The sequence below is a fragment of the Sander vitreus genome, chromosome 9 (assembly GCF_031162955.1).
Source record: "Sander vitreus isolate 19-12246 chromosome 9, sanVit1, whole genome shotgun sequence".
Taxonomy (NCBI): domain Eukaryota; kingdom Metazoa; phylum Chordata; class Actinopteri; order Perciformes; family Percidae; genus Sander; species Sander vitreus.
In genome coordinates, this window is record NC_135863.1 from 30,449,081 (window position 1) to 30,474,328 (window position 25,248).

Genomic DNA, 25,248 nt, shown 5'->3' on the forward strand with positions numbered 1-25,248 from the left:
TGAACAATATTAGAGGTTGTTTGTACAGTCAGGGTGCAAAATACATGCAAATACACCAGTATGTTTTAAGCATAGTTCAGATGCATGAAGACACAAGCTATATCAGCTGTTGGCTGCATAGACACAGTAGGATCAATTCATTTTTGGCTTTGTTTTAATGGGATTTGTTGCTGATAATAAAAATCATATTTAGATTGTAGATTGTTCACATTGATGGAGATCCAGCTATTCTACACAGAGCAAGCCAGCAGGAAGGAAGCAGTTTTTTTCCCCCCTGCAATGTAACATACTCCCTCACTTTGCTCTCACATACAGCATGTTAGTTAATCCAGCTCCTCTTACTGTGTCTGCCTGTCTGTCTGTCTCCCACTGTGGTTCCTGACACAGCGGAGCAGGCTTTACAGAAACACAAAGGGGGTTTAAACCCCAGCTCAGTGCTGCAGTGTAGACTAAAGGTAGGGATGATCTGTAAACCTTTTTAAATCTTCACTTGGGCTCTAAGAATAGCCAAAAAGAACCTTCCTCTGTGCCTGAATGTGTGTCGACGGGTGTGTTTTGTGACTACAACACCTGCAGACCATCATATTCCCCTCTTTAACAAGCCTCATTTCACCTCGCTCCCCTCTGTCTCACCCTTTCTCTCTCTCTGAGTGTATGACCAAACAACTAACTTGTGTGTGAGCACATTTTCATCCCACCTGCCATCTAACACTGGGGTTGTGATTGCAGAAGAACGGACATCAAAACACCCCCCTCCATCACCACCATCATCATCAACATCATCATAATCATGATCGGCCCCTCCAAGAAGAACAAACTGCACTGCAGCAGCAGGCAGTGGCAGATCTGATAGACTTAGACTTGGAAATGGTGACTCAGGTAAGGCGCAAAAGCACAGTGCTCTTGATGTGATTCAGACAAAAGCTCAGAGGGTTTTCAGTATTTGTGAGCAGGGAACATAATGTCCTAAAGGTTACCTTATGAACGGCTTCTTTAGGCATATCCCCGGATGATTTCCTGTCTTCCGTCCTCATCTGTACCGCACCACTTTTGTTCTTCTCTAGCTTTGGGTCACCCCAGCTCATGATCCCTGTCATGTATGAATAAAACATGCAACCTTACTGTTGCATAGTAACCAGGTTGAGGCGGAAGGTAGAGTGGAGTACCGTAGGCGTGGGTGCACCCGTGCGCTCACATCTGCATGTGTGAAAGAGTGAGGTCTGAGAAGTATAGTTCAGAGAAAAACACTCCAGTAGCTCCGAGGGAGGTCCTTTCAGGGCCGGTGGACAGAAAGGTCAGAGTCTGTCAGGGAACCGGTGGGGGTCGGCGGGGTGAGCAGACAGTGGCGGTCATCTCACCAGCAGAGAGTCCAGCTGCTCACAGCACATTAATAAAGCATTCATAACACACATTATCACAGCAACCTGACCCCACCGCCACACGTTTTCATATTTCAATATTCAAGTTAAGAATATTGAGTCCAGGAACTTCACTAAAAGTCGACAGAAAGTCTATAAACGTCCAACTTCCTGTAATGTTTGAACACTCTCTCCAGCTCTGTGGTATTGACTCAGAGTACTCAGTGCCACAACATCCAACACAACAACTATAGGGATTTATTGTATGTTATGGAGTGTGTTTTCGAAAATGTGTTTATAATCCCATGGACATCCTGTTATCAGTCCATTTAGCATATCTTATCGTCTTGATGAATGGATCTTTATCTGCTGCACTAGACTCCACAGCGACGATAGTACGTATCGCAGCCTCCTATCCCCCTCCTCCCTTTGAAAAAAATAAATGAAAATACCAATCCAGACCCATGACTGTAAAACGCCATGCTCACAGATACCATTTTCTGATAGATGTAAAAAGAACTTTGTGACCTACGAGACGGAAGATATTCTAAGAACATTCATTATCTCAAAAGAAATTATCCGCATCCATGATTTATGCTAATCTCTGACCATGTATTCATGGCTTAAATTCCTTTACGGCTAAAAATAGAGTTTCCTTCACTTGCCACCGGCCTAAAAATATTATTAACTTGCACAAAAAAAAGAGGAGATACTAAAGAGAAGGATCATTGGGAGACTATGAAAGGAATCAGAATGTAACAGAACTAATTCAGATCACATAGAAAGGCTGCTGTATGTGATAGCTATTCCCTCTGAGGCACAGCACACATCCTCCACAACAGGGCGAGCGTGATGACATGTCCAGAAGAAGACACTGGTACAGTAATGATGCAGAGGGTGTGGTTGTCTGCTTTTAGACCAGCTGGTGGAAAGCACCTTCATCGTCAAAGATGACAAAGACTGTGGTTTTTTTTTTTCCCCCCTTTTGAAAGATTGTGATAACTCTTGGTAGGTATGTCATCATAATCATTTCATCTCATTATCCCATCTCTCCTCATCCCTCTGTTACCTCTTCTGTGTTGCTGCCACAGTGCTCAGGTAGGTACCACAAACATACCAGGCTAGTGTCGTGTTGCATGCAATGTGTGATGCATGTTGCAGTGGAATGCAAACTGACCCAGAAAATCTCGCTCTCATATATATATATATATATATAGTATAGTATATCAGTATTGTCATTGTACCTGACTGGTAGTGTATGCTTTATCTTATTCTCAGAATATCAACCAATTAGAGATTTTTGGAGACATGTCCACACCGCCCGACATCACCTCTCCATCGGTGAGTAGCTGTCCTACACATACACAGTTTGTGATTTACGTCTTATAAAATCTGTATTACAAACTGTATTTCCGATGATGTGTTTTTTTCCTCGACCCCGACCTCCAATCGCAACCCTGTGCAGACCCCCGCCTCTCCAGCCAACACTCTCGACCCCTCGCAGGGCCTGCTGCCTCCCGCGGAACTGTTTGCTCCCTTCAATCCTGCGTCTGTGCCCTCAGGTAGGACCTTGTTCATTTCCTGCTTAAATACGCCGCTGATTCAAGCAGAAGGGGAAACAAACGCAGCGGGAGAGAGAGCGTCGAGAAAAGGCGATGAAGAAGAGTCACAAGCTTCGGAGGCAGAGGAGATAGAGGGGTTGAAATAAATAGAGGGGGAATACAATTGAAATGTAGATGAGGGGAAAGAGGAGAAAAGGTGGTGTTGGCTGTGTGTTGAATATGAAATGCATCATTACTTGGCTGCCTCAGATGCTGATTTACCTGTGGCTGAGGCGACTGTGGTGGTCGGAGGAAGGTATTAAAACATGCTGAGATGATTGTGGTGAAGACTCCTAGATATGCACAGGCCTTCTGTGAATTAGACATTGCTGTATACGTCTTAGTTTTTCTGGTTCTCCTTCTACACTCCCCTCTGTTCGTCTCCTCTCCTTCTCTCTCTGTGCACATTTCGGTGCAGCAGGGCTGCCGAGATGACATGTCAACATTCACTGCTGTAGGTAACAACTGGAGACCAGAAACACAAGAGCAGCAAGTGTGTAATAGAATGAGCTTCCACTGATGAGTTTGAGTGATTTTAAAGAGTGTGTGTGTGTGTGTGTGTGTGTGTGTGTGTGTGTGTGTGTGTGTGTGTGTGTGTGTGTGTGTGTGTGTGTGTGTCAGGCTCTTCCTTTTCATTATAACTCTCCCTCATTCTGGAGGTAATTATTGTAGTTCACCATGACCATCGAGAGACACCACATAGCTGCAGGCAGAAGTAGGGCAGCATTCTCTGGTGATGCATGGGTTATTATCGTGTGTGTGTGTGTGTGTGTGTGTGTGTGTGTGTGTGTGTGTGTGTGTGTGTGTGTGTGTGTGTGTGGAGAAGAAAAGCAGTGGTGAGCATATGCACTGTGGGTATTTTAATCACTTCCTTTTCTGTCTTCTTTTTTTTTTTCCCTTATTAAGATTTTACAAAATATCTATCTGTATACTTTTCCTAACATCAAACTGTTTACTTTATTGTTTCTCACCAGGTTATGTGACGATGGGAGCAGTACCCCCCGGCCACTGGTCCCAGCAGGCATTTGCTGCCCAGACACCGCTGGCCTTCGGGGTCCAGTCTCCTCTAGGTCCGGTAGCCCAGGTGCTGCCAGGTGGCCAGCCTCTAATCTGGGGCCAGGCCAACATCTTCCCTGCCACCCAGCAGCAGTGGGCAGCCATGGCAGCCGGAGCCTTCTCCCCCACAGCCTACCTCCCTGCCCAACCTGTGGGCACTCTGCCTGCCGCCATGTTCCAGACTCTCACCCCCGTCACGACTGTGACTCCAGCTGGCGAGAGCCATTCAGGTGCTGGAGCCAGCGCTGCAGCTCCCTCCCCTTCAGCGTCGTCGAGTCCGCAGCACGGGGAGAGGGCGAGGAAGATAGGCAAAGAAATGTTCAAGGTACGGATGATGAGATCAGAATTATGGTGACTGAAACTCTTTTTTTCATATCGTGTTTTTTTAGAAAGAGTGGTCATGATTCAAAAGAAGAAAAGAAAATTGGCTGCAAAAATCAACCAGAGAAGCCAGGAACAGTTGTTTTTGGGGCATTATTATATTATTAGTAGGACTGGCCTGTCTTTGTCGATTAGTCGACTAATCGTTCAATTTGTTCTTAGTCGACTTAGATTTCTTTAGTCGATTAGTCATTTTTTAGGCTTTTTTCATGCTGAATGACTTATTTCCAAGAAACTTATGAGCACATCTCTGGTAAACACAAGATTTAAAGTGGCGCTTTTGCATGATTCTTTGTGGAGAAACTCGGTTTTATAGATCTGTCCATTGTGACTAATCGATTAGTTGACTCGAAGAAGACTTTCTTGAATCAAGGACAGCCCTATTTATTAGACAGCTGACAGTAGAGAGATGACAGGGTGAGAGATGGGGAACCATATACGGAGGTCACCGACCGGTCATTAACTGGGGACATAGTGGACATGGTCGGTGCCGTAACTTAGCATTTTTTACTGTTTTTGATTCCTTATCTCAAAGAGCGGGGGCTGAGTACAACTGGACTAGATTTAGTATGAGCCTCTGTGGAGTTTGTTTCGCCCTCAGACTATGTACCAATACGGTTGAGACCAAAGACTGTAGTGGGTGAGACTGTTGCAGGAGTCCAAAAAGCTATAAGATTAAGACAAGTTCAAGACGATAGAGAAAACATTAAAAAAACATCATAAATTAAAAGTCTGGGTTACATTTTGTATGCCTATACAAGTGAGTCAAAGTGTTAAAGTCCCAGTGCCCAGTTGTAATGTCGGCCTTTCCTGACCAATGTTTGCCTCCTCCTTTCAGGATTTTCAGCTGGCGAAGCCTCCGGCAATGCCGTTGAAGAAGGGTGAACAGCCCGGCTTAGCAGGAACCTCAGAGGCATTCAGCACTTACTTCAGCCGTGTGGGCACTGCCCAGGACACGGACGACTGTGACGACTTTGACATTTCTCAAATGAATCTGACGCCAGTCACCTCCACGACACCATCCACCAACTCACGTAAGAGCTCGATCTGTTACTCTTAGTAACATGCTTCTTCTGTAGCTGCGTCTGACTCAGCTTTTCCTCCCCTGCAGCACCCACCCCAGCTCCCAGGCAGAGCTCTCCCTCCAAGTCCTCCGCCTCCCATGTCAGTGACCCCCCCACCGACGCCACAGACCCCCCCACAGACGACTCGTTCGGGGAAGCAGAGGGCAGCCCTAGTCGCAGTGGAGAGGAAGATGCTGTAAGTGTGTGTATAGTTGTGTGTGTGTGTGCGTGTGTGTGAGAGAGAATGGTAGAAGTGGAATAAGTCAAGTGTGTGTGTGAGAGGATGGTAGTGGAATAAGTCAAGTGTGTTTCTGCCTTTAATAACTCACTTCCTATGCTGCTATAATCTGCGCTGCGTGTTGAGATCTGCTGATAAATAGCCTTTGTAGCGGTGTTGGCGGGCCAGGTAATCACTCTGGCTGATTAGGGGGTCGATGCTGTTGTGTCCCTGAGTGTGTGTTTGTGTCAGTGCATGTGTGAAGTGTGTGTTTCTGTGTGAATATGAGCAGTAGCGTGCCTGCATAAGTATGTGGGTGTGTGTGTGTGTGTGTGTGTGTGTGTGTGTGGGTGTGGTCAACACAGCGTTAAATTAGCTGGTGGAATTGTCAGAGACATCATTAAGCTGTTATTAATACCAGCTAGGTAGCGTCAATGCAGCACTACTTCTACATGGACAGACTCATCTCTGGTGAGATAAAGGAGGAATAATGCCCCGATTCTTCTTCCAGGGGAAATTAATAATTATTTTACCAGCACCCCGATCTAAGAGAGAAAGTAAGAGAAATTAAGGAAAGATGAGAAGATAAAGAGCGAAGGTGGGCGAAGAAACTTTCTTTGCCTTTGACCAAAGTCCTTGTAGATTAAGTAACCTCTCTCTCTCTCTCTCTCTCTCTCTCTCTCTCTCTCTTTTGTATTTCTTTCATGCTTGCCTCTTTCTTCCCTTTTGCCTCCAATCCAAGCTATTATTGAAAAACGAAATAGAGGACTTTCACACTTCTGAAAATGTCACCAGGCCTGAATAACACTCTTTGCTTTACACAACCCGGAGAAATGTGCACTGGTGGCAGCACTGGGTGAGCGAGTGAATGCCGCGGAAAGGTTAAAAAAGAAAGACAGGAAAGATGGAGTGGAGGCAGACAAACAGCCTCCCACGCTCTGCGGGGTGAGGTGTGAAAAACAAAAGTGTTTTCAGAAAAAAAGCAGCAGATCAATAGAACAAAGTCTTTCATAATAGAGAACTGTAAATGACTTGTGTGCGTGTGTGTGTGTGTGTGTGTGTGTGTGTGTGTGTGTGTGTGTGTGTGTGCGCAAATGTGTTTCTGAGAAGAGACTGTGTGGGCTGTCTCAACAAGTGTCCTTATTTCTCCTTTAGAGTATTGACACCTTTTCTCTTTTGCTTCCTGTTTACGTCTAGTCTTGAGCGATCCTGCAATCCTTCTTTCAGATGTTTTCTTCTCTGTCTACTTTCCACTCCCCCTTATTTCCTTCTTTTATACCCCCTCCATCAACTTCTCTTCCCATACTTTTCTCTTCCTTCCTTCCTCCCCTTCTTCCCCTCTTTAGGCGTGTGGTTCTGGGTCGCCCTGCCCCAGTGAGACAGCAGAGCCCAGCCCAGACCAGGCCAGTCCAGAGGCTGGGAGCTAGATAGCAGCAGGGCAGGGTAGGTATCAATACCTCTCGTGCCCCCTAACTCCTCCTCCTTCACCTCCCTGCCCTTACCTGTTCTTCTGCCTGACTGTTGTACCTCCCACTTACATTAACCAGGCTGATCTCTCCGTGTGCTGCATCTTTTTCTTTCTTTTTTTAAATCTTGTCCTTCTTCTGTTGCGTCTTTGGTCTCAGGTTGCCTCATTTCTCCTTCACCTGCTGTCACGCATGCTCAAAGGAAGATATGTGTTTGACTGAGTTAGAGTGGTTGGTCATGTCTGCAATTGTGCATGTGATGAGTATTTGCTTGCATTTCATTATGTATGTTGGTAATTTTCATCGTAGCCTCACCTGGAGTTTTGTAAGTATCTATCATGATGTGGCATCGTGTGTGTGTGTGTGTGTGAGAGTTTTTGAAACAAGGTGTGACCAGATCATCACGCATGATCACTTTGGCCATAGTGCTGTTTGCCCTCATTGTGTCCTGTCTTTGTGTCGTGTTCCCAAAGCACGCTCCGTTTGTCACTCGGAAAGCCAATAGTGTGTGACAGCCAATCAGAAACTGTGCACTTCAGTGAACAGCACGTCATCTGGGATTTGCCAGTGTTGTGTGCAATATGCTGATCTTGGATGTCTGGCTTAATAAAAAAATGATATGTGCTGCCATTTTTTATGCATTATGTATATTCGTGATGTAATGTAACTCATCTTATGTGCATTATTGTACGAGGACCAAACTCAGAAAGACTAGCTACTATCAAAACTCAGGGAACTGATGATGTGTGTGTCTTTTACACTTTTTGCACATCATCCTACAGGAAAACTTTCACACAGTTTGCATAAGCTGGACATTTCTTTTAGAGACCTGTCAACATGCAGTTTGCCTACTGAAGAGGGACCGACACACAGGCACGCACGCATACACGCACGCACACGCACACACACACACACACACACACACACACACACACACACACACACACACCAAAGAAGAGAGCCATTTTGATCCCTGCCTCCCCACCCGGTGTCCTCACCCACACAATTCCCGAGTGTGGCTCCTTAATGATAGCTGCTGGCACTCACACAGGGTAAATGTAATGGTTTTGTTTTCATCGGCTAATACTGGGGTGCCAAGATTAATGACTGCCCCAGCATAATTGGCATTAATTAAAACCCAAGAAGCCTTCTAGTTTTTCCCCACTCCAGGAGAGGAGGAGGGATGGCTGAGCAGCCTCTCTCCCCTGTTGGCCGCCGTCCTGCTATTCAGACGCTATGAAAGCTGCAGGGCAGCAGCAGGTGGATGTGGGCCTTAAGTGGGGGGACGGATTGTACTGAGTGCTGAGTCTGGCTGCAGACTGACTGTTATGGCCAGAAGCACAGAGTTTTTCCTCTGTAGTAGGTGGACTGCTTTGGTCCTGGTCCAGTGACGCTGCTCCCATATGGTGTTTACTTGCTCAATCACATCGGCTTTAACACACACACACATACACAGCTGTCCAATAGGCCTAGTTATTCCCCAGCCAAGCACACCTGTGATCGATACTGTCACCACCTGTGCTTATATCGGAGCCAAAAATCTGTGTGCGTTTGTGAGAGTGGGTTTGCTGCTGGCCGTGACCGCCTGTCTTGTCCTCCCCCTCCCACTGTGTGGCTCAGACAGACATGTGTTCAGGCTAGTGGGAGTGTAAGTGTTTTTTTTTGTTTTTTTTTGTTTTTTTTTCTGGGGTGATCTCATCATGTCCAACGAACGCTCCCGAGTTTCAGCCGTGAAATGGCCTGGTTCTGCGGTTCAATGAGCAATCTCACATTGCTCCCCCTGCCCAGGGCCTACCACTCACAGTCACACACACACACACACACACACACACACACACACACACAGATGCACATAAATGTGCACATGTGTACCAGCCAGGTCAGATATTTTGGCCTTCAGGCTGGTGCCATGTCAGCACATCGCTCATACGGCCTCCCCCTCTCTTGGCCCCGGGTTTACGGAGCTGAGGCGGGCCCGCTCGGCAGCGCTGGTTAGATGATGCAGGATGACAGTGCCGGGCTGTGGCTCTGGTGCAGCGGCTGAGCAGTGTGTGCTTGCTGTCACTTCTTGTCTCAGCCTCTTTGTCACCTCTCTCAGGGCTGCTGGCAGCTACTTTCTGCTGACTGTCTGGCCTTGGCTGGCCCCACTGTTACAGCTCTGTAACCCAGAGACCAAAGCCTCAGCTAAAGCATTCCTCACAACATTAACCCTCTCTCTGTTCAGATGAAAGCCAATGCAGATTATGCAACATGTCCTGTTTTGGTGTGATGTTGAGCATGAAGCAGCTTTCTTGAAAGTCTGTCGTCTATTTTCTCCCAGATGCCACTCTATCCCGTGAGAGAGCTGCATTCAGATACAACATGAATCAAATCTTGCTTTATTTGTGCAAAGTTGAACAGAATTGATGTTTACCATGTGTGTTTTGGCCACAACCAACCAAAAGACACATATAGACATTATGAACATCAACTTTAACAGGGTTGCAGCTGGCCATTATGTTCATTATTGATAAATCTGCTGTTTATTTCTCAGTTATTCAATCGTTTTGTCCAAAAAAATGTTGTTGTTTTTTCTCAGAAATGTTCCTCCAGACCCTCACCTGATCCTCCTGACGCTGCATTAAGGAAGTGGAGTCATACAACTCTGTAGTCTCACATAGTTGTGTCTTTGCTTTAGTTTGTGCCATCACTTCATGTTGTATAGTTAAACTGAAGGGCACCACACAGTGGCAGCAGAAACAGTTGTATCGGATAAGGATTGCAAAACTGTAATGCCATTCAATTTGGGCCTCGAGAGAATGTCGCACCTTCACACGTCAGCAGAAATTCCTGTCACTCCAATCGGCTCACATTCTCAGTTTTCATCCGATTCTATGAACGGTAGGTACCGTATCCTCGTGTGGCAGCTACTGGTAGACTCCAAACTCTGTGCACAGAGTGAGAGAAGTCTTCCAGAATATAATAGGCCAGCCAGTAGTTTCCAATCAAGTTGTCTGCTGCAGCGTATTGAGTGGCTGGCTGTAATTATGTGTACGATAATAACAGGTCTATTGTGAGTGACTGCAGCAGGCTTGGTGCTCTGACTGCAGTGTTCCATCATCCACTGTTGGCTTCCGGCTCACTTGGGGAGAAATACAGACATGATGACTCATAATTGGTCTTTCAAGGCGCTAGTTTATACCTCTGAATCATACTGGTCCTGGAGGGAGCCTGGACTGGGAGAGAGTATGCATGAGAGTGAGGGCTGAATATTTCAGCGAGAGCTCTGAATGGGCTGATTGGAGAAATGATGGATCTCCTCCAAAGCAGTGTGCTCCTGCCACCTGGTGGTCATGTCAGGTACAGGAACTAACAAACCTTTCCAGATCTGGATCGTACTTGTTGGGGCTTGTAGGTGATACTTGCATTTCAGTCGGTTGAGAGAATGAATCAGAATCAGAAACTCCGGTCCACCCTTTTTAATTATGTAACATCCAGATGAACCGCTGAGGCCAAACATTGCAAATCCAACCAGGTTTATATTGGAGAAAAGTGAAAGCTGTTTGAAATTGCTGATGTTTTTTTTTCTCTCATGCACAGAAGGGGAAGGACCCTCTCTACGCCCAGATCAACAAAGGGAAGAAATAAAGAGACACACAGGAAGACAGACCTGACCAGCACCAAGAGAACAGGAGGAGAACCCTCACCCCTGTGTGTGTGTGTGTGTGTGTGTGTGTGTGTGTGTGTGTGTGTGTGTGTGTGTGTGTGTGTGTGTGTGTGTGTGTGTGTGTGTGTGTGTGTGAGTGAGTGAGTGAGCATGTCTGGCACATCTCCCTGCCTGGCCAAGCCCTTCTTCTTCTCCTCTTCTGCCTCTGGCTAACAACCTCCCAGGAGGAGCCTCCTCTGTCCTCCTCCTCTCCTCCTGAGAGGAGAGAGCCCTCTCGGTCATTCGCTCCAGGCAGGAGGGATATCAATCACTGAGATGGATCCAGTTCTCCCTCCACTCTCCTCTCTTCTCCCTGTGGCGACTCACACCCAGCCTTACAGACATAACCTGCTCCTCCCTTCTCTCCCTTCGCTCCCTCCCTCCTCCTTTCTGTCTTCGCTCTCACACTCCTCCCTCTGCCTCCTGTGTCTGGCCAGAGACTGTGTTGCCAAGGAGGGACTGAATCAAGCAGTGCCTCCATATCTCTGACACCCACACAAACACACACACACACACACACACACACACATACACACACACGCCCATCGGGATTAGAATGATTATCTTTCATTTTAACGGACAGAATCTGTAGCGAGGAGATCCCACAGAATGAGCTAGACTCTTAACGAGCCTATCAGGGATGGCCCGTTACTGGGATCACTGCTTCTGATTGGTTGGTTGGTTCGGGCGTTGTCTCCCTATTCTTGTGTCTGCTGGATCACTATGCAGAAACGGACTCTCTGGGAGCTACTCACACACCAACTACACACACACACACGCTGTGCACACAGCAATCGGCTTACATATACTCACCATACACACATACACACACACGCACACACAGTCATCTCTCACCCTCTCTAACATGCATACACAGTAATTTGCCAAACGTCTCTCCTCGCAGACAGACTCGCACAGAGGCCAGAGGACCGGAGACACAGAGGAATGGACCCTGAGAGGGAAGAGTTGCAAGTCAAACAGATTCTGTGATCGAACTATTCATTCTCTATAGCTTTTGTACAATACCAATTAAAAAAGAAAACGAAGAAATTGAAAAATGGAATTTTTATTTTATAAGTCAATCAAGCCGCTGGGGTCAGCTCTATAGGAGTTATAGAGTCAACATGGCTTTAAGGCATCTGATCGTTGGTTTGCCAATCTCATTTTGTAAATAATAACAACAACAACAACCATTTTGTCCACAGGACTTCTGTGCCATAAAATAGGAAGGCTTCAGTTATGCAAACTCTTGACGTTAACCCAAGCAATACCAACAAATGTTTTCTTTTCCCTGTTTTCCCACTTGGTTTTGTCGCCCTCTGATATTAATTTGATCTTGTGCATGGATGTTGTAGGTCTTTGTCTTAACCGCACTTACTAATCCTGGTCCCAGCTGCACACGTTGACCCTATTGGTCTCTTATCACCTTCTGCAGTTTATGTTAGCGAAAGCCTATACAGCCTGTGTCTCTGTACCCCAAACCTACAGTCCCTATATGTTGCAGACAGAGTCTCACTCACTGACAGACTGCTCCTCTCCTCCATCCCATTCCACCAGAATTGTTTTTTTTAGATATGGTGATGCTCAGCCCTTCTGTCTGTCTGTTGGTCAGGTGCCAAACTGCTGCTGTCCCAGCGTCTGCGTGTGCACTGCAGCAACCTCTGCTACAAGTACATCAACTGTGATGCCAATGACTCCCTATTTTATGGCCAGAGTCCCCGTGTCACTCGAGAACTCTTTTGGACTATGATGTTGATTAACTTCATAATTTGACTAGAAGATGGGCAAAGAAGTTGACTAAAAAGGGAAACGTTGCTGTTTGAGTGCATAACATTTCTAGACCTATTTTAACTTTACCTCAGCTAACAGTTTCTTAATGTAAATTGACACATTATTTTTATCTTTATGAATATGACATTCTACAGTGGGTTTTTAGATGATTTTTTGGTTCTCTCTTGATTTACGTATTCCACCATGTATTACTGTTACAAATAAACACATCCCAAATGACTGATATCTCTATTTGTGTCTTGGTTGTGTGTGTGTGTGTGTGTGTGTGTGTGTGTGTGTGTGAGAGAGAGAGAGCTTAATGGTGTGTGCCTGGCAGAGGTGACCCCCATCTTTAGTTAGTGTAAAACAAGTGCCACAGTATTTTGCTGTAACTTAACAAGGATTTAATGGCCTGTCACATTCTGTTACTCTTGCAGCCTCTAATGCAATAATGCAAGCTGTCATAAGCTTTATCAGCAACCAACTACAAAACAAGAACTTCAGCCTTCTTCCTCTGACTTTGCTTCTCCTCTCTCCCTGTGGAGGAGGAAATAACAGAACAACTTTAACACATTTTGTTGACTCCATATTATACAGGAGAAACTAGAGATTTGGGTCAGTTCACCCAAATTTCAAACGCTAAATAACTTTCTCACTTACCCACAATGGCATCTGGCCATGCAGTTAGTTTCAGTTTGATGAGAAACTCATCTGTGAGGGTTTTGCCACTGCACATTTATTTTGTAGCTGAGTGGAATAGTGTTCTTGCTGCTCATTGCATTGAAACAATTACATTTGACAGCAATGCGTCTTTCCAAAAAAAACACTGTCCCAGTTACTGGTTGATCCACAAACCTGTCAGCATAGCAGTTTTCTTTGGGAGTATTTCTTCTGTGAAAGCTGTCAACAATCTGTGGATTGTTTGGGATAATACACAATACAATACACAATTTTTTTTTGCTGTATTTTTCAATACAGTAAGTAGTTCAGTTTAGCCTCATTGTATTGTGGCTGTGCCAGCAATTTTTGATTTAAGTCTCAAAACGATAGCAGATGAAATGGGAACCGTCTGCGTGACTGGATACAATCAATGTTAAGTGTGTCTTTTTGTGAGTGAACTGACTCTTTAAGTTTCTTCTCACGTCCAGTTTCAATGTTTTTTTAGTCTACTAGTATTTCTCTACACAGACCAGACCGGTGGGTTCAGGTTTAATAATCCTGTAAGTCATACAATGATGAGCAACAGTTTCTGTCTATGAGCTCTTATCAGCTCCTTGACACACCTCAGTGCAAGTTCTGGTTGGCAATAAGACAGAATACCCTCTCCAACTATCTAATGAAGGCTGTATGCCTGTAGTATATGTCATATTACAAATGCCTGCTTAAATACTTTTGCATTCTTTGTAACAAACCTGGAATGTTGACCGACTTCTTTTCTTTCCTTTTTCCTCTGTGGTTACCTTCAATATTCAGAAGCTACAGATAACACACAATCCATCTATTGTAATATTACCCAGAGACCACATCCACTCACAACAACAACACGCTGCTTTTCAAAGATTCTAAAATTGCTGTATGAAAAAGAATCCCAGTGGAAATGAAACCGTTTTAAGATGAAGAAACTCCAGCTACAACAATACTTCATGACAGTGACTCACATTACGCGCAGTGCCAGCCGGGCGACATTCCTGAAGGATGAAAAAAAACTTCCAAGAGCTATCGAGAGTCAATGCTCAGCCGTGGACAGACCCGTTTAACGAGAAGGACAGTGTTTTTTTTGGATTGATGAGTGTGAGTAGTCCTATTCAACCTCATTCCTCCACCGAATCCATCTCCTGTCCGCATGGGACGCACCGAGTTGGGGTTTTTGTTACTTTAATCGGACACATGAAGAGAAGCTGATGAAGAAACAAGCTGGAGTTATTAACTATCTTGACTAAGAAGACTTTTGTCGTTTCGGTGGATAAATAAACACGCAATGGATCAGGTATGTTGTCCTTTCAATCCTTCCGCAAAGTGTGTTTAACGATGATGTATTTATTACATTATAGGCTCACGATACTATGTGAAAATATATATTTTTATATTGTGTTAACAGGTGTAAAGTCTGCTTCCTGTCATAATTACATCATCTAAATCTTTAGTAAGCTGTGAGTGAGTTGGTTTCTGTATGGTGAATAGATATTGTCCAGCAACTATTTAGGCTACAATACAAATACGAGCCTCCTGTGTGTGTGTGTGTGTGTGTGTGTGTGTGTGTGTGTGTGTGTGTGTGTGTGTGTGTGTAATTCAATTCGGGCCATTCGCTACAGATCAGGTGTGCCTGCTGTCTTTCTATACAGAAAGACTGATAGATATGCAAACGCAATAAAAACCAAACCATCATTGTGCTGTGAAAGGTGAAACATTACCATGATTTTCTTCTTTATCTTATCTATGCACCACACTCTTAAGTGACACGTGTTTTTGTGGCCTCTCAGACAACATCAGGTGCACATATCATTTCTGTATTTTCCTGATATTGTACCTCAGCCTATTGCATTGTGTGATCTGTTCACCAGGAAACAATGGACTTCAAGGCCCTGAGGGCCAGGTTCCAGGAGGAAGAACTATTCCTGAAGCAACCCAAGATCAAACCTGCTCTACTGGAGAAACCAAAGTTTGTCCCACCTCCCCCCCAGAGCCCCCCACACTACCTCCCTGCTGGAGCACGCACCTCCCTGCTCACCGCCATCAACCAGAACCTGGAAGCGCAGACAGCGGGGGCCCCCAGAGTGGTCTTCAAGGAGGACAAGAAGGAGAGCAAAAAGCCTCTCATCCAGATTAACTCTAAGGGAAAAGACAAGAGTGAAGGGAAGCTGAAAAAAGCGAAAGACAAGACAACAAAAGGAAACAAAGAGAAGCTTGAGGACTATTCCGCAGATCAGAAGAAAGAGAAGAGGCTCCCACTGCTCCCCGGAGCACCTAAGGAGAGAACCGCAGAGCTGGTCCCAGCCATGCCTCCTCCGAAAGCCACGACACTGAAGAAGAAGGGCTTCCTGGGTTTCAAGAGGTCATCAAAAAGAGATTCAATGGTACTCCCAGCAGAACCCTTCCTAGACACCCCCAGCCCAGACGTTCCTGGACCTGCTCCACTTATCCCAGTACCTTCAGACTTTGGTGATGCACCATCGGGGGCTGAAATCGCCCAACCAAAGGCACTTCAACCAAAGGGCCTTTTATCCAACATTCCCACCTTTCCTGACTCGAGTGCTGCAGTGGAAATTACCCCGCCCTCCACTATCCCTGCCTCTCTGGACTTCATCCCACCTCCTGCCTTTATTCCTGATATCCCAGCTCCCAAAGTTCCAACCCCAGAGAGGAAAACTCCACTTGAATTAGAAGCTCCCGCCCTGGCCGTTTCCAGGCCTGTCAGCCAAAATGAAATCATTCCCGATCCACCCAGCGCTCCCCCGACCCCTCCACCCAGACGTGCCATCTCTGCTTCTCCTCCAGCGGCCTCCACTCCCTCTTCATCACCTCCTGAGCCTGAGATTGCAGCTGCGGCTGGTATAGAGGCTGTGAACACAGCTGCGGTGGCGATGCCTCCTCTTCCAGTAGCAGACCCTGCATCCATTCCGCCGTCTCCCAAAGCTGAGCGTCCCATCTCAGCGTTCTCAGCCCTCTCCAGGGCGGAGGACATGGGCCCAGTGAAAAGGATGTCTGCGTGTGACCAGAGGATCTTCAATGCTCTGGAGAAGGCCCGCAGGAAGATCAGGTAAACAAAACACAACTTTATCAATCATCAGAGACACAGTTCTTCACCAAAAGTTGTAAAGCACTGTCTGAGCAATGGAGGGGTAGGCAGAATCTTTTAGTTGATTGATAAAATTCAGTCGACTATTATTATAAAACATCTTATCATGCCTTCATCTGGTTTCAGCCCGCCGACAAACCCCTCCCCATCCTACTCCATCACCCCACCTCCCAAAGCGCTTCCCCCGAGTCCCACCGGCTCTCTCCCAGACCTTCCCCCCATTGATTATAGCGGGAAGGCCCTCCCACTGAAACCAGTCAACGGCCTTGACCACGGTAAGTCTGGACCAATCACTGTGGAGTTCTTCTCCTCTCTGCGTCTTGTTTTTCTTTTGTACCTTTTATTACTTTTGGATTTTCTTCTACTGTTTGTACCTGAACATGAAGTACACAGCAGCATACCTCATCATCAGGACAGGAGGTGTATGCTGTGCAGCTGCAGAATATAATTTGTTAGCGTAGGGTTTCAGCTATATGGAACATTTGGTATGTATAGTAGAGTTTATGCCGCAGGGTTGCCTTGGGTGTTGTTTTGGAGAAACGGCTTTAAAGACACACACACACACACACACACACACACACACCAAGAACAATCCTGACATTCCTCTTTTGTGCCAGAAACAACTTTGCAGCAGGCAGGGCAGAGCTGCAGAGGTATGTCAGCTATGACAGCGAGGAGGGGCAGTGACAGGAGCACGTCCATCATTATGACAGCGAGCTGCAGTGACAAACACTTTCAGGTCCGCTAAAGCGACAACGCACGGGATGAGAAGAAGGGACTCTGCTGCTGTGTTGACAGTGGCTTCAGTTACACAGAGCTTATTAATCGTGCATGTCAGTGTTCACGCATGTTTACATTTTAAACAACCTCATGCTGTTAGCGTTTACCATTTCATTAAGTCTGTTGTCACTTATCACAGTAAAGTAATACACTCATATATTTATGACAACTCTCAGCAGAAAAGCATTTTGGACAAATTCCAAATGATTCTTTTAAAAACACATTATGCAATACAAAGTGATAATAAGGACAGGTAAATGTGCGTACAAGTTGGAACAGATATATTTTGCATTGGTAGGAAGAAAAGTACTGTCATTTTAACTACATTGCTCTAGAACAGAGTGTTTTACAAGTACTTTAGATTAAAATAAATACATTGAGTTAAAAGAAGTGTGCGTTACAAAGGCAAGACAGCATTATTGATATAGCACATTTCAGCAACAAGGCAATTCAAAGTGCTTTACATAAAACATTAAAGAGCAGTTTGAGAATAATTCAAAAGATGAGTGAAAGATAATATAAAAACAGCTAGAATAGAACTATGGATTTTTAAAGTGAGGTCTGCTGTATGTTTCTTCATGAAGCTGTGTTCACTTGTAATCGCATTATCTCCGCTCTGCAGAGTTATAGCACAACAACTTCCACAGAGAGTTTGACTTGTTTGGTGTCCTCACAAATCAAATTCTTCCGCTCGGCTTTCTCTGTGTTCGGATACTTCCTTCAGCTGACGTGTCGCTGTTTTTACTGCGTTGGGTTCTAAGGGAATTGCATTGTGTTGTTGAGCGCAGGGAAACCAATAGTGCACAAAAATCCAAAGTCAACCGCAGTTGATATGGCAATAAATGATTGAATCTTGAAATGCTAATCCTGAAATGAAGATGTCTATAAAAGTCTTAAAATCTGAAAGAAGACAGCTGTTGGAAACATATCCAACAAAATAAAAAAGGAGGGATAAAAGAGAAAGTGATAACATAATTCATTTCATTAGCGAATGTCCTTAATTTGCATGCGTGAAAAGGAGTAGGAATAGTATAAGTATAAACTTATTTAATCCTACCCCTTAATAATGAAATCATTATTTACAATAACTCAATACAATCATATAACTTGACATATTTATCCCACCCATAGTTACATTATTACAGTTAAATACAGTACATTATTTACACAGCTATATACATAGTGCCTTAATTGTCTTGAAGACAGAAATACCATGTGTATGTATATTAACATGATATCACTCTTTGCAGTGTTGAAAGGTGTCACTGAGGAGGGGTCCGACGCTTTGCCAGAGCTGTTGGTGGTTCCGCCTCCTCCCCCCAAGAAGGTCCACCCAAGCCCTCCGTCTCTGGGTCCCACTCCAGAGAAGCCAGTCAGACCGCCCTCTGTCAGCCTGGGTGCATTCATCCCTCCTCCTCCTCTGGAAGATAATGGTGTGGTCACCGTTGTTACACCTACAGCTTTGTGAAACCCAACTTAAACAGCCCCCCTTCGCCCGCTAACATTGTTTTCCTATTGTTGCCCCATCCTCCTCTATAGAGATCCTTGATCCTCCTGAATTCTCAGAGACAGACACCACAGACATCCCAGACTTTGACGATGTGACCTCAGATGCCTATTCCCCAGAGCCGCGGGTGTCAGACTGGGGGAACACCGGTCCAGATACTCCAAATGGACAGAACCTGCCAGAGTTTGACAGTAACGGGCTAACTCCTCCAGGAGCCGAGGCCCATGCAGCAGCAGTGTCTGGGGACGAATACCAAGCTAACCCACTACCTGAATCCTCCTTCCCTCTCTCTCAGGAATCTCCACCACTGGCGGGGTAAGACACACGAGTAACATCTTCTCTCTCTCTCTCTCTCTCTCTCTCTCTCTCTCTCTCTCTCTCTCTCTCTCTCTCTCTCTGCTTTGGAATACTCGTTCATCGCTGGTTTTGATTCCTTGCCTCTAACTCACTCAGGCTCCAAGCTGAAGTCGGCAACGGTGTCTATGAGAGCACAGACAACCTCTATGAGGACATCACCTTGTCTGCCACCAAAAAGAAAGCAAAGACTGACGGTGGCAAGAAACGCAAAGGACCGCCAAAGAGTGAGGCTTCTCTTCAGTTAACATATTAACAGATGAGATGTTACATCACATCAGTCATATCACATTGATGAGCTATCAAATAAATGAAGGGTACCATTTAACCCTCTGAGGTCTAATTTCTTTTTAAATTCACATTTTAAGGATATTTGCATATAATCAATCTCATATTGTACTAAAATAGTTCGCCGAAACGTGTTTCTGAAAACATTTTAAGCGAGAAATAGCACTCCACCAATCAGATTGGTCATTGAGTCCGACTGTCCGACCTCCGACCCAGCAAGTCAGGTCGGTCAAAATGAAGGCCGACGGCTCCTCCAACAGACGACGGCACGGAACAGACTCGAGTCACTGACCTCGCCAGACTGTCCGACGGCTGATAATCAGTGTAAATCGGAATAAAATAGTAAATAAATAAATGTTACATTGCTTTTTGAGTAGGAGTGTTGTCAAACATTGCTTGGACTGGCTGGTACGTCTTTTGTCGTGAGGGTTAACTCAGTTCTCCACATCTGAATATGGAGTTGAAGTATTAGCATTCACCCATGTATTTAAATGACAGACAGGCAGAGCACAATACCATTAGCCATAAATAAATCATGTTTTCTATCTTAAAGATCATATCAAAACTACTGTAAACTAAATATTGAACATACTGTATAATGTTACCAGATGCTGTGCACATCCCTTGTATTCTAATTTTGCCCCTCTTTTACATAACTGGGTTTTTTACAGATCCATATGGCGAGGCACAACAGCAAACAGTAAGTAGCTTTGTGATAATTTAGTCACTTTTCTCACTCACTTAAGTGTTGTTTTTCTAGAGTGAAATTAATCAAGCCATATATCTTTGTGTGTGTTTACAGAATGAAGAGAAAAGCAAGCTGGGCCGGTTCGGCAAGTAAGGCCTTCTTTTTTTTTTGACCCAGTTCTCTTTTCATCTGCGTTATCCCCCAGACACTGAGAGAGTTTTATTCCGCCTTTGTTTCCCTCATAATCTCCTCTGCCATTTAAACATGCAGGGAAGAGTCCCTTTCAAACACCACGATATCCCTAATTCTCTCTGCAGGTCGGAAAAGAAAGCCGCTGCAGACGGGCCGGATGAGAAAGAGCTGAAAAAGAAAGAGAAGCAGCGCCTGGAAAAGGAGAAGAAGGAGCTGAAGGAGAAACAAGAGCGGGAAAAGAAAGAGCAGAAAGAGAGGGAAAAGAAGGATCATGATATGAAGAAGAAATTCAAAGTGAGTGATGTTATTTTGACAGAAGGGAGGTTGGAAGGTTGAGCACGAGCACTGGGACAGGGGGGAGGTGGGGAGGGGGGGTATATGGTACACAAACCTGTCTGGATTCATTCCTCCTGTGCACGCTCAAATGGAAACTGTGACAACATTGTTTCATTGTTGCTGATTTCTTTTCTGACAGAAGATCTAAAGACTATTCCCTATCCTGCGATATACTATTACCGTATTATTACTAAAGAACATGACTTTCATGACCTGCTTATGTTCAAAAACCTGACACCACAACTCTGACCACGCAGAAAGAATGGGACACATTGTAGTTATCAAAGAACGAGCAATACAGACAACTATCAGTCAACTCGTTATTGCATCCTCGTGTTGTCTTCCTGTCGACCATTAACCATTAAAGTTGTCCTTCCAGGTCAAAATTCTAAATATATATATTATAATAAACTTTTTTTGGCGCTTATCCCGACATTTTTGTTGCTATTTTTGATGATTTTGTCACTTTTTTCAACGCTTTCTTTTATTCATGGTCAATAAACCTAATTTAAATGACATTATACCTAATTTTTGAGTTAAAAAAAGCAGAAAATATGACTAATAGTTAAGATCAAAGGATGTTGAGTGAATCACAGACTGGTTTATGTCAAAGTTTAGTTGGGATACTGTTAAAAACATTTTTCAAATGCTATGAAATTGAATAAAACAACCAAAATTCAATGGAAATAATCCTTAACTTTACCGGCGAAGAATGTTGTATGGCTTCCATACAACATGCATGCATCCAAGTTATATTTTGGGCAATTTAGTTGTAAGAAACCCATATTTCCGATATAAAAAAACTTTGAAAATGGGTCAAATATGTACCCGAGGACAACACAAGGGTTACGTTTTTTAGCTGTTCGGCCTGCAACTTTACTGTTCTGCTTCACTCTTCACTCTCTCTGTGCAGGCAGCTGTTTTCAGCAAAAAAAAAAGCCCTAAAACAACCCACTGCACACTACCTGCTCAGCACCAAACTGCAGGCAGACACAGTTAGAGATACATTGGAGCATTTAGCAGCTAATGAGCCTGATATTTCCCTCAGGAGTTGGAGACAAAAAGAGTTAAAATGAGTGTGAATATATACAAAAAAACTGTAATTGCAGTTATAAATACTAACAGTATCAGTATGTTGCAAACAATGTATTCCACACTGTAATAATATGTTTATGCCATTAAGCGTGAAGCCCCTCAGGACAGATGTTTTTCACAGAAGACATTTTGACTTTGTAATTAGAAACATTAACAGTGGCTCAGTAGTCCCATTAAGTGTCCCAGTCAGCTTTTCCAGTGAGAAAGCAGCCCTCATTAATGTCATTAACTACACCTGTGCTTTTCCTGCTGTGACATGTCAAAACGTGCTGTGAAAAAGGTCTATTAAAGGTTTGTCATGTTTATCACCCTCTCTACAGCAAGTTCGTTATGTGCGAGCACTATTTGTTTGTGCGTATGTAGATGATGTGAATGTGTGGTGTTCAGGGCCTGAAATTAACACCCGACCACGCGCCAAATGCGGGTGAATTTTGCCATTGACGGGTAAAACTGTCAATCTACCTGCCACCTTGCAGCCAATGAGAATTGTATATGTAATTGTAACTCTTTCAATTGTATTATTGAAAGAGTTTTTTTTACCATTGTTGTTCTTTCACATTTCAACCATATTGATTTTGTTCATAACTTGACAGCACTTAAATGTGTATTCTTAACAAGTTCAAGAATGATGCTTGTGCATTTCCTGTATTTCACCTTTATGAGGCAAACGAATTGGCTAGTAAAAAGCCTGTGTGGCTAGTGGATTTTAAAATCCACCTGCCACAGTGGTTGGTGGCCAAAAAAGTTAACTTCAGTCCCTGGTGGTGTTAACCTGCGACTGTATGTGTTAGATCACAGGACAGGAGGAGGCTATGTACCAGGCAAAAGCAACTGTGACGACCAAGGGGCGTAAGGACGATCTGCCCCTCAACAGCGGTGACATCCTCAGCATCATCCGAACAACCAACTGTCCCAAAGGGAAATGGCTGGCCAAGGACAGCAGCAACAACTGTGAGTTTATAGAAAATATTATCGTTAGAAATGTGGTTAACACTTTGTAATAATGGTACAGGAATTATCATGAACTCATGCATGACTTTGTGTATATAGTATATAGTACTTCATGAACTATCAGTAATGTACAAGATTAATAGTATATCATGCATTACAACGATACATTAATTAATGTATCAATTAAGGTATTTGACTCATCATGATTTCTAATTTATTAATGATGTTCATTAACCTGACTCCGCTCTATTATTCCGTATTTTTGCACCTCCCTTTATACACAGCTAACTGTATAAAAGTGTTGGCACAGAAAACTTGATGTGCTGCTGTCCTTGATTGTGGATCGCACCACTGACTCTGTGAGTGTGTTCCAGATGGATATATTGCAGTGGATCATGTGGAGCTGGACATCAAGGAGATGTTGGAGCTGGGAAAGAAGGCTGCAATCACTCGCAAGAGCGGCAGCAACAGTGTTATAGAGGAGGAGGTTACCAGAACGGGGAGCAGGTATGTGTGCACAGTGGGTAACTCATACAGATAATTAGAGCCCGACCGATAAAGGATTTTTAAAGCCGATATCAATACAAATATTACATGATTTAAAAATCCGATATCCTGATATATCGTCCGATATATATATATTTTTTAAAATCCACAAACGCGTGACAAAACATAAACAGATTTACTTAACATTAGTTATTTGTAGTTATTAATGAGTCCTCACTAAAATAATATGATAATGCAGTTTAAAATGATTTTTTATTGTCACAACAGAACAGAGGAACATCAATATATATTATAGTTCTGATAAATAAAATGTATAAAAATACAAACTTAAGATATGAGCGTTGCCAACAGGGACGTTGTAGAGCGCCCTCTGGTAGACAAACTATGCAACGCCAACACTCAGAACATGGTTGAAGGGTGTTTCGTCCATTTTTATTTTATTTTTTAAATATTCTGGCATTTATCGACCATTATAAATGGCGATACCGATAGTTTGGTAAATGCCATAATATCGGCCGATAATATCGGCCCTCCGACATATCGGTCTGCCTCTACAGACAATACAATGGAAAACCATCCTCACTGCAGTTAAAAAAGATGATTCATTGCTGTTTTTGTGTCCTTTTTTCAGGGCCTCAAACCACTATCCAATGTCAGCAGAAAGTTGTAAGTAGTTACCAGTTCTTATTCACGATTACAGTATATCTTGAACTTATTCTGCAGCAGTTTGATGTTGATGTGTTCAGTCTCAGATGACAGTGATGAGTGGACCGCTGACGATGACGACCCTATCTCCCCTACCTCTCCAATGGCAGACCCACTGGCTCCAATGTGAGTCCATGTTCAGGGTTTCTGCGGGGTCTTAAAAAAGTCCAAAACAGAAGCATTGTGTTCTAGGTCTTACATTTAAACAGGTCTTAATTTTCCTACGTCAATGTAACGTTACCTCTAATGCTCATTGAAATGTCCCCACAGCGCTTCAGAATGTTTTTATTTAAATTTTGTGGTGGTGTAGTTCTTTCTGTCGCTACTCCAAATATAATTTGCTGTATTACGACTACAAATGAGACAAATCTAGACACCAGTCCTAAAATGCCAATGAGGTACAGTACATCGTGGAACTGTTTCAGACAATGTTTCCGTACTGACTTTTTTTTTTTTTTTCCGTTTGTAGGTCTTAAATTTCATTCATAATGGTCTTAAAAAGTCTTAAATTTGACTTGGTGAAACCTGTGGAAACCCAGATGTTAGCATGAATTGTATACTACTTTTTGAGATAGGGACCTAACAGTGATCTGCCAAAGCGTTGTCATCATGCCTTGTCTTTTTCCTCTGCAGGGGCCACACCAGAACACTCTCAATGCCAGACATGGGTAAGAAATTCCAAACCAGACTTTCTTCAGCAAATTGTACTGATAGTGCTTTGTTGTTAATACCTAACAATGAGGTGACAAAAAGCAAATATTAAACACAGTGTGACTGCTTGTGACAGTAAGTTATACAGTGTGACACATGTATTAGTCATATTGTATCTCCTCCATGTGTTATCTTGATGGAAGTGCGTGGATACAAAAGAGAAGCGATACTACAAACATCTTGATTTTGTACGTCAGATCATTTGATAGTTGTTAAATACAAGCGCAGTATCGATTTACCAGCGTTTATCTTTAGATGGTCTTTTAAAGGCACTTATTCATAGGCAGTAGAAAGGTTTTCACCATCGATAGTTCTGTCTCCGTGAGTTGACAGCGTTATTGGTGACAAATGTATGCTGTAAATAAATAACATCTCATTAGGATTATTGTTGTTAACACCTAATCTTCTGTCTGTAGGTGGTGCATCACTCAGGCTACATCATTTTTTTTTCTCGCTTGTTAGCTGTTTAGTTTTGTTGATCAAAGCACCAAGAGGATTTCAGTCAGGAACGCTCTCGTCATAGATTGAACTATTTATTGCAACAAATGGAGATACAGTTATGCTTGGCGCTGATGGCTCCGCTCTTGATAATGCTCCCTGGACCAGCCAAGCAGCATGCTAAGCTGAAACAGGGAGTGCAATGCAGAAACCCCCCTGGGTAAAAAAAAAAAGAAAAGAAAAAGAGTGAGCCAAAAGAAAGACATTGAAAACCATTTTTTACTTTGAGCCATGTCAGGACT

At 43.9% G+C, this 25,248-nt stretch overlaps 2 protein-coding genes across 4 annotated transcripts in view; both read left to right on the plus strand.

Moving 5' to 3' along the window:
* Positions 1-10,937, plus strand: part of dab1a (DAB adaptor protein 1a) — an 87,774-nt gene extending 76,837 nt beyond the window's left edge. For both annotated transcript variants that reach the window (XM_078259638.1, XM_078259637.1), the window contains 7 exons: positions 730-879; positions 2,637-2,699; positions 2,824-2,920; positions 3,934-4,340; positions 5,235-5,430; positions 5,508-5,656; positions 10,723-10,937. In XM_078259638.1, coding sequence (XP_078115764.1) covers positions 730-879; positions 2,637-2,699; positions 2,824-2,920; positions 3,934-4,340; positions 5,235-5,430; positions 5,508-5,656; positions 10,723-10,770 — 1,110 coding nt within the window. In that variant the 3' untranslated portion in view covers positions 10,771-10,937. The remainder of the gene's footprint in view (positions 1-729; positions 880-2,636; positions 2,700-2,823; positions 2,921-3,933; positions 4,341-5,234; positions 5,431-5,507; positions 5,657-10,722) is intronic.
* Positions 10,938-14,396: 3,459 nt separating this feature from the next.
* LOC144523785 (uncharacterized) overlaps positions 14,397-25,248 on the plus strand; it is a 15,965-nt gene continuing 5,113 nt past the window's right edge. The window contains exons 1-15 of one of the 2 annotated variants that reach the window (XM_078259640.1): positions 14,397-14,585; positions 14,911-14,997; positions 15,160-16,355; positions 16,521-16,669; positions 18,425-18,607; positions 18,714-18,996; positions 19,135-19,262; positions 19,995-20,023; positions 20,126-20,160; positions 20,329-20,497; positions 22,426-22,585; positions 22,960-23,092; positions 23,724-23,758; positions 23,839-23,923; positions 24,431-24,465. In XM_078259640.1, coding sequence (XP_078115766.1) covers positions 15,166-16,355; positions 16,521-16,669; positions 18,425-18,607; positions 18,714-18,996; positions 19,135-19,262; positions 19,995-20,023; positions 20,126-20,160; positions 20,329-20,497; positions 22,426-22,585; positions 22,960-23,092; positions 23,724-23,758; positions 23,839-23,923; positions 24,431-24,465 — 2,614 coding nt within the window. In that variant the 5' untranslated portion in view covers positions 14,397-14,585; positions 14,911-14,997; positions 15,160-15,165. The remainder of the gene's footprint in view (positions 14,586-14,910; positions 14,998-15,159; positions 16,356-16,520; positions 16,670-18,424; positions 18,608-18,713; positions 18,997-19,134; positions 19,263-19,994; positions 20,024-20,125; positions 20,161-20,328; positions 20,498-22,425; positions 22,586-22,959; positions 23,093-23,723; positions 23,759-23,838; positions 23,924-24,430; positions 24,466-25,248) is intronic. The other variant, XM_078259639.1, reaches the window with a different exon arrangement.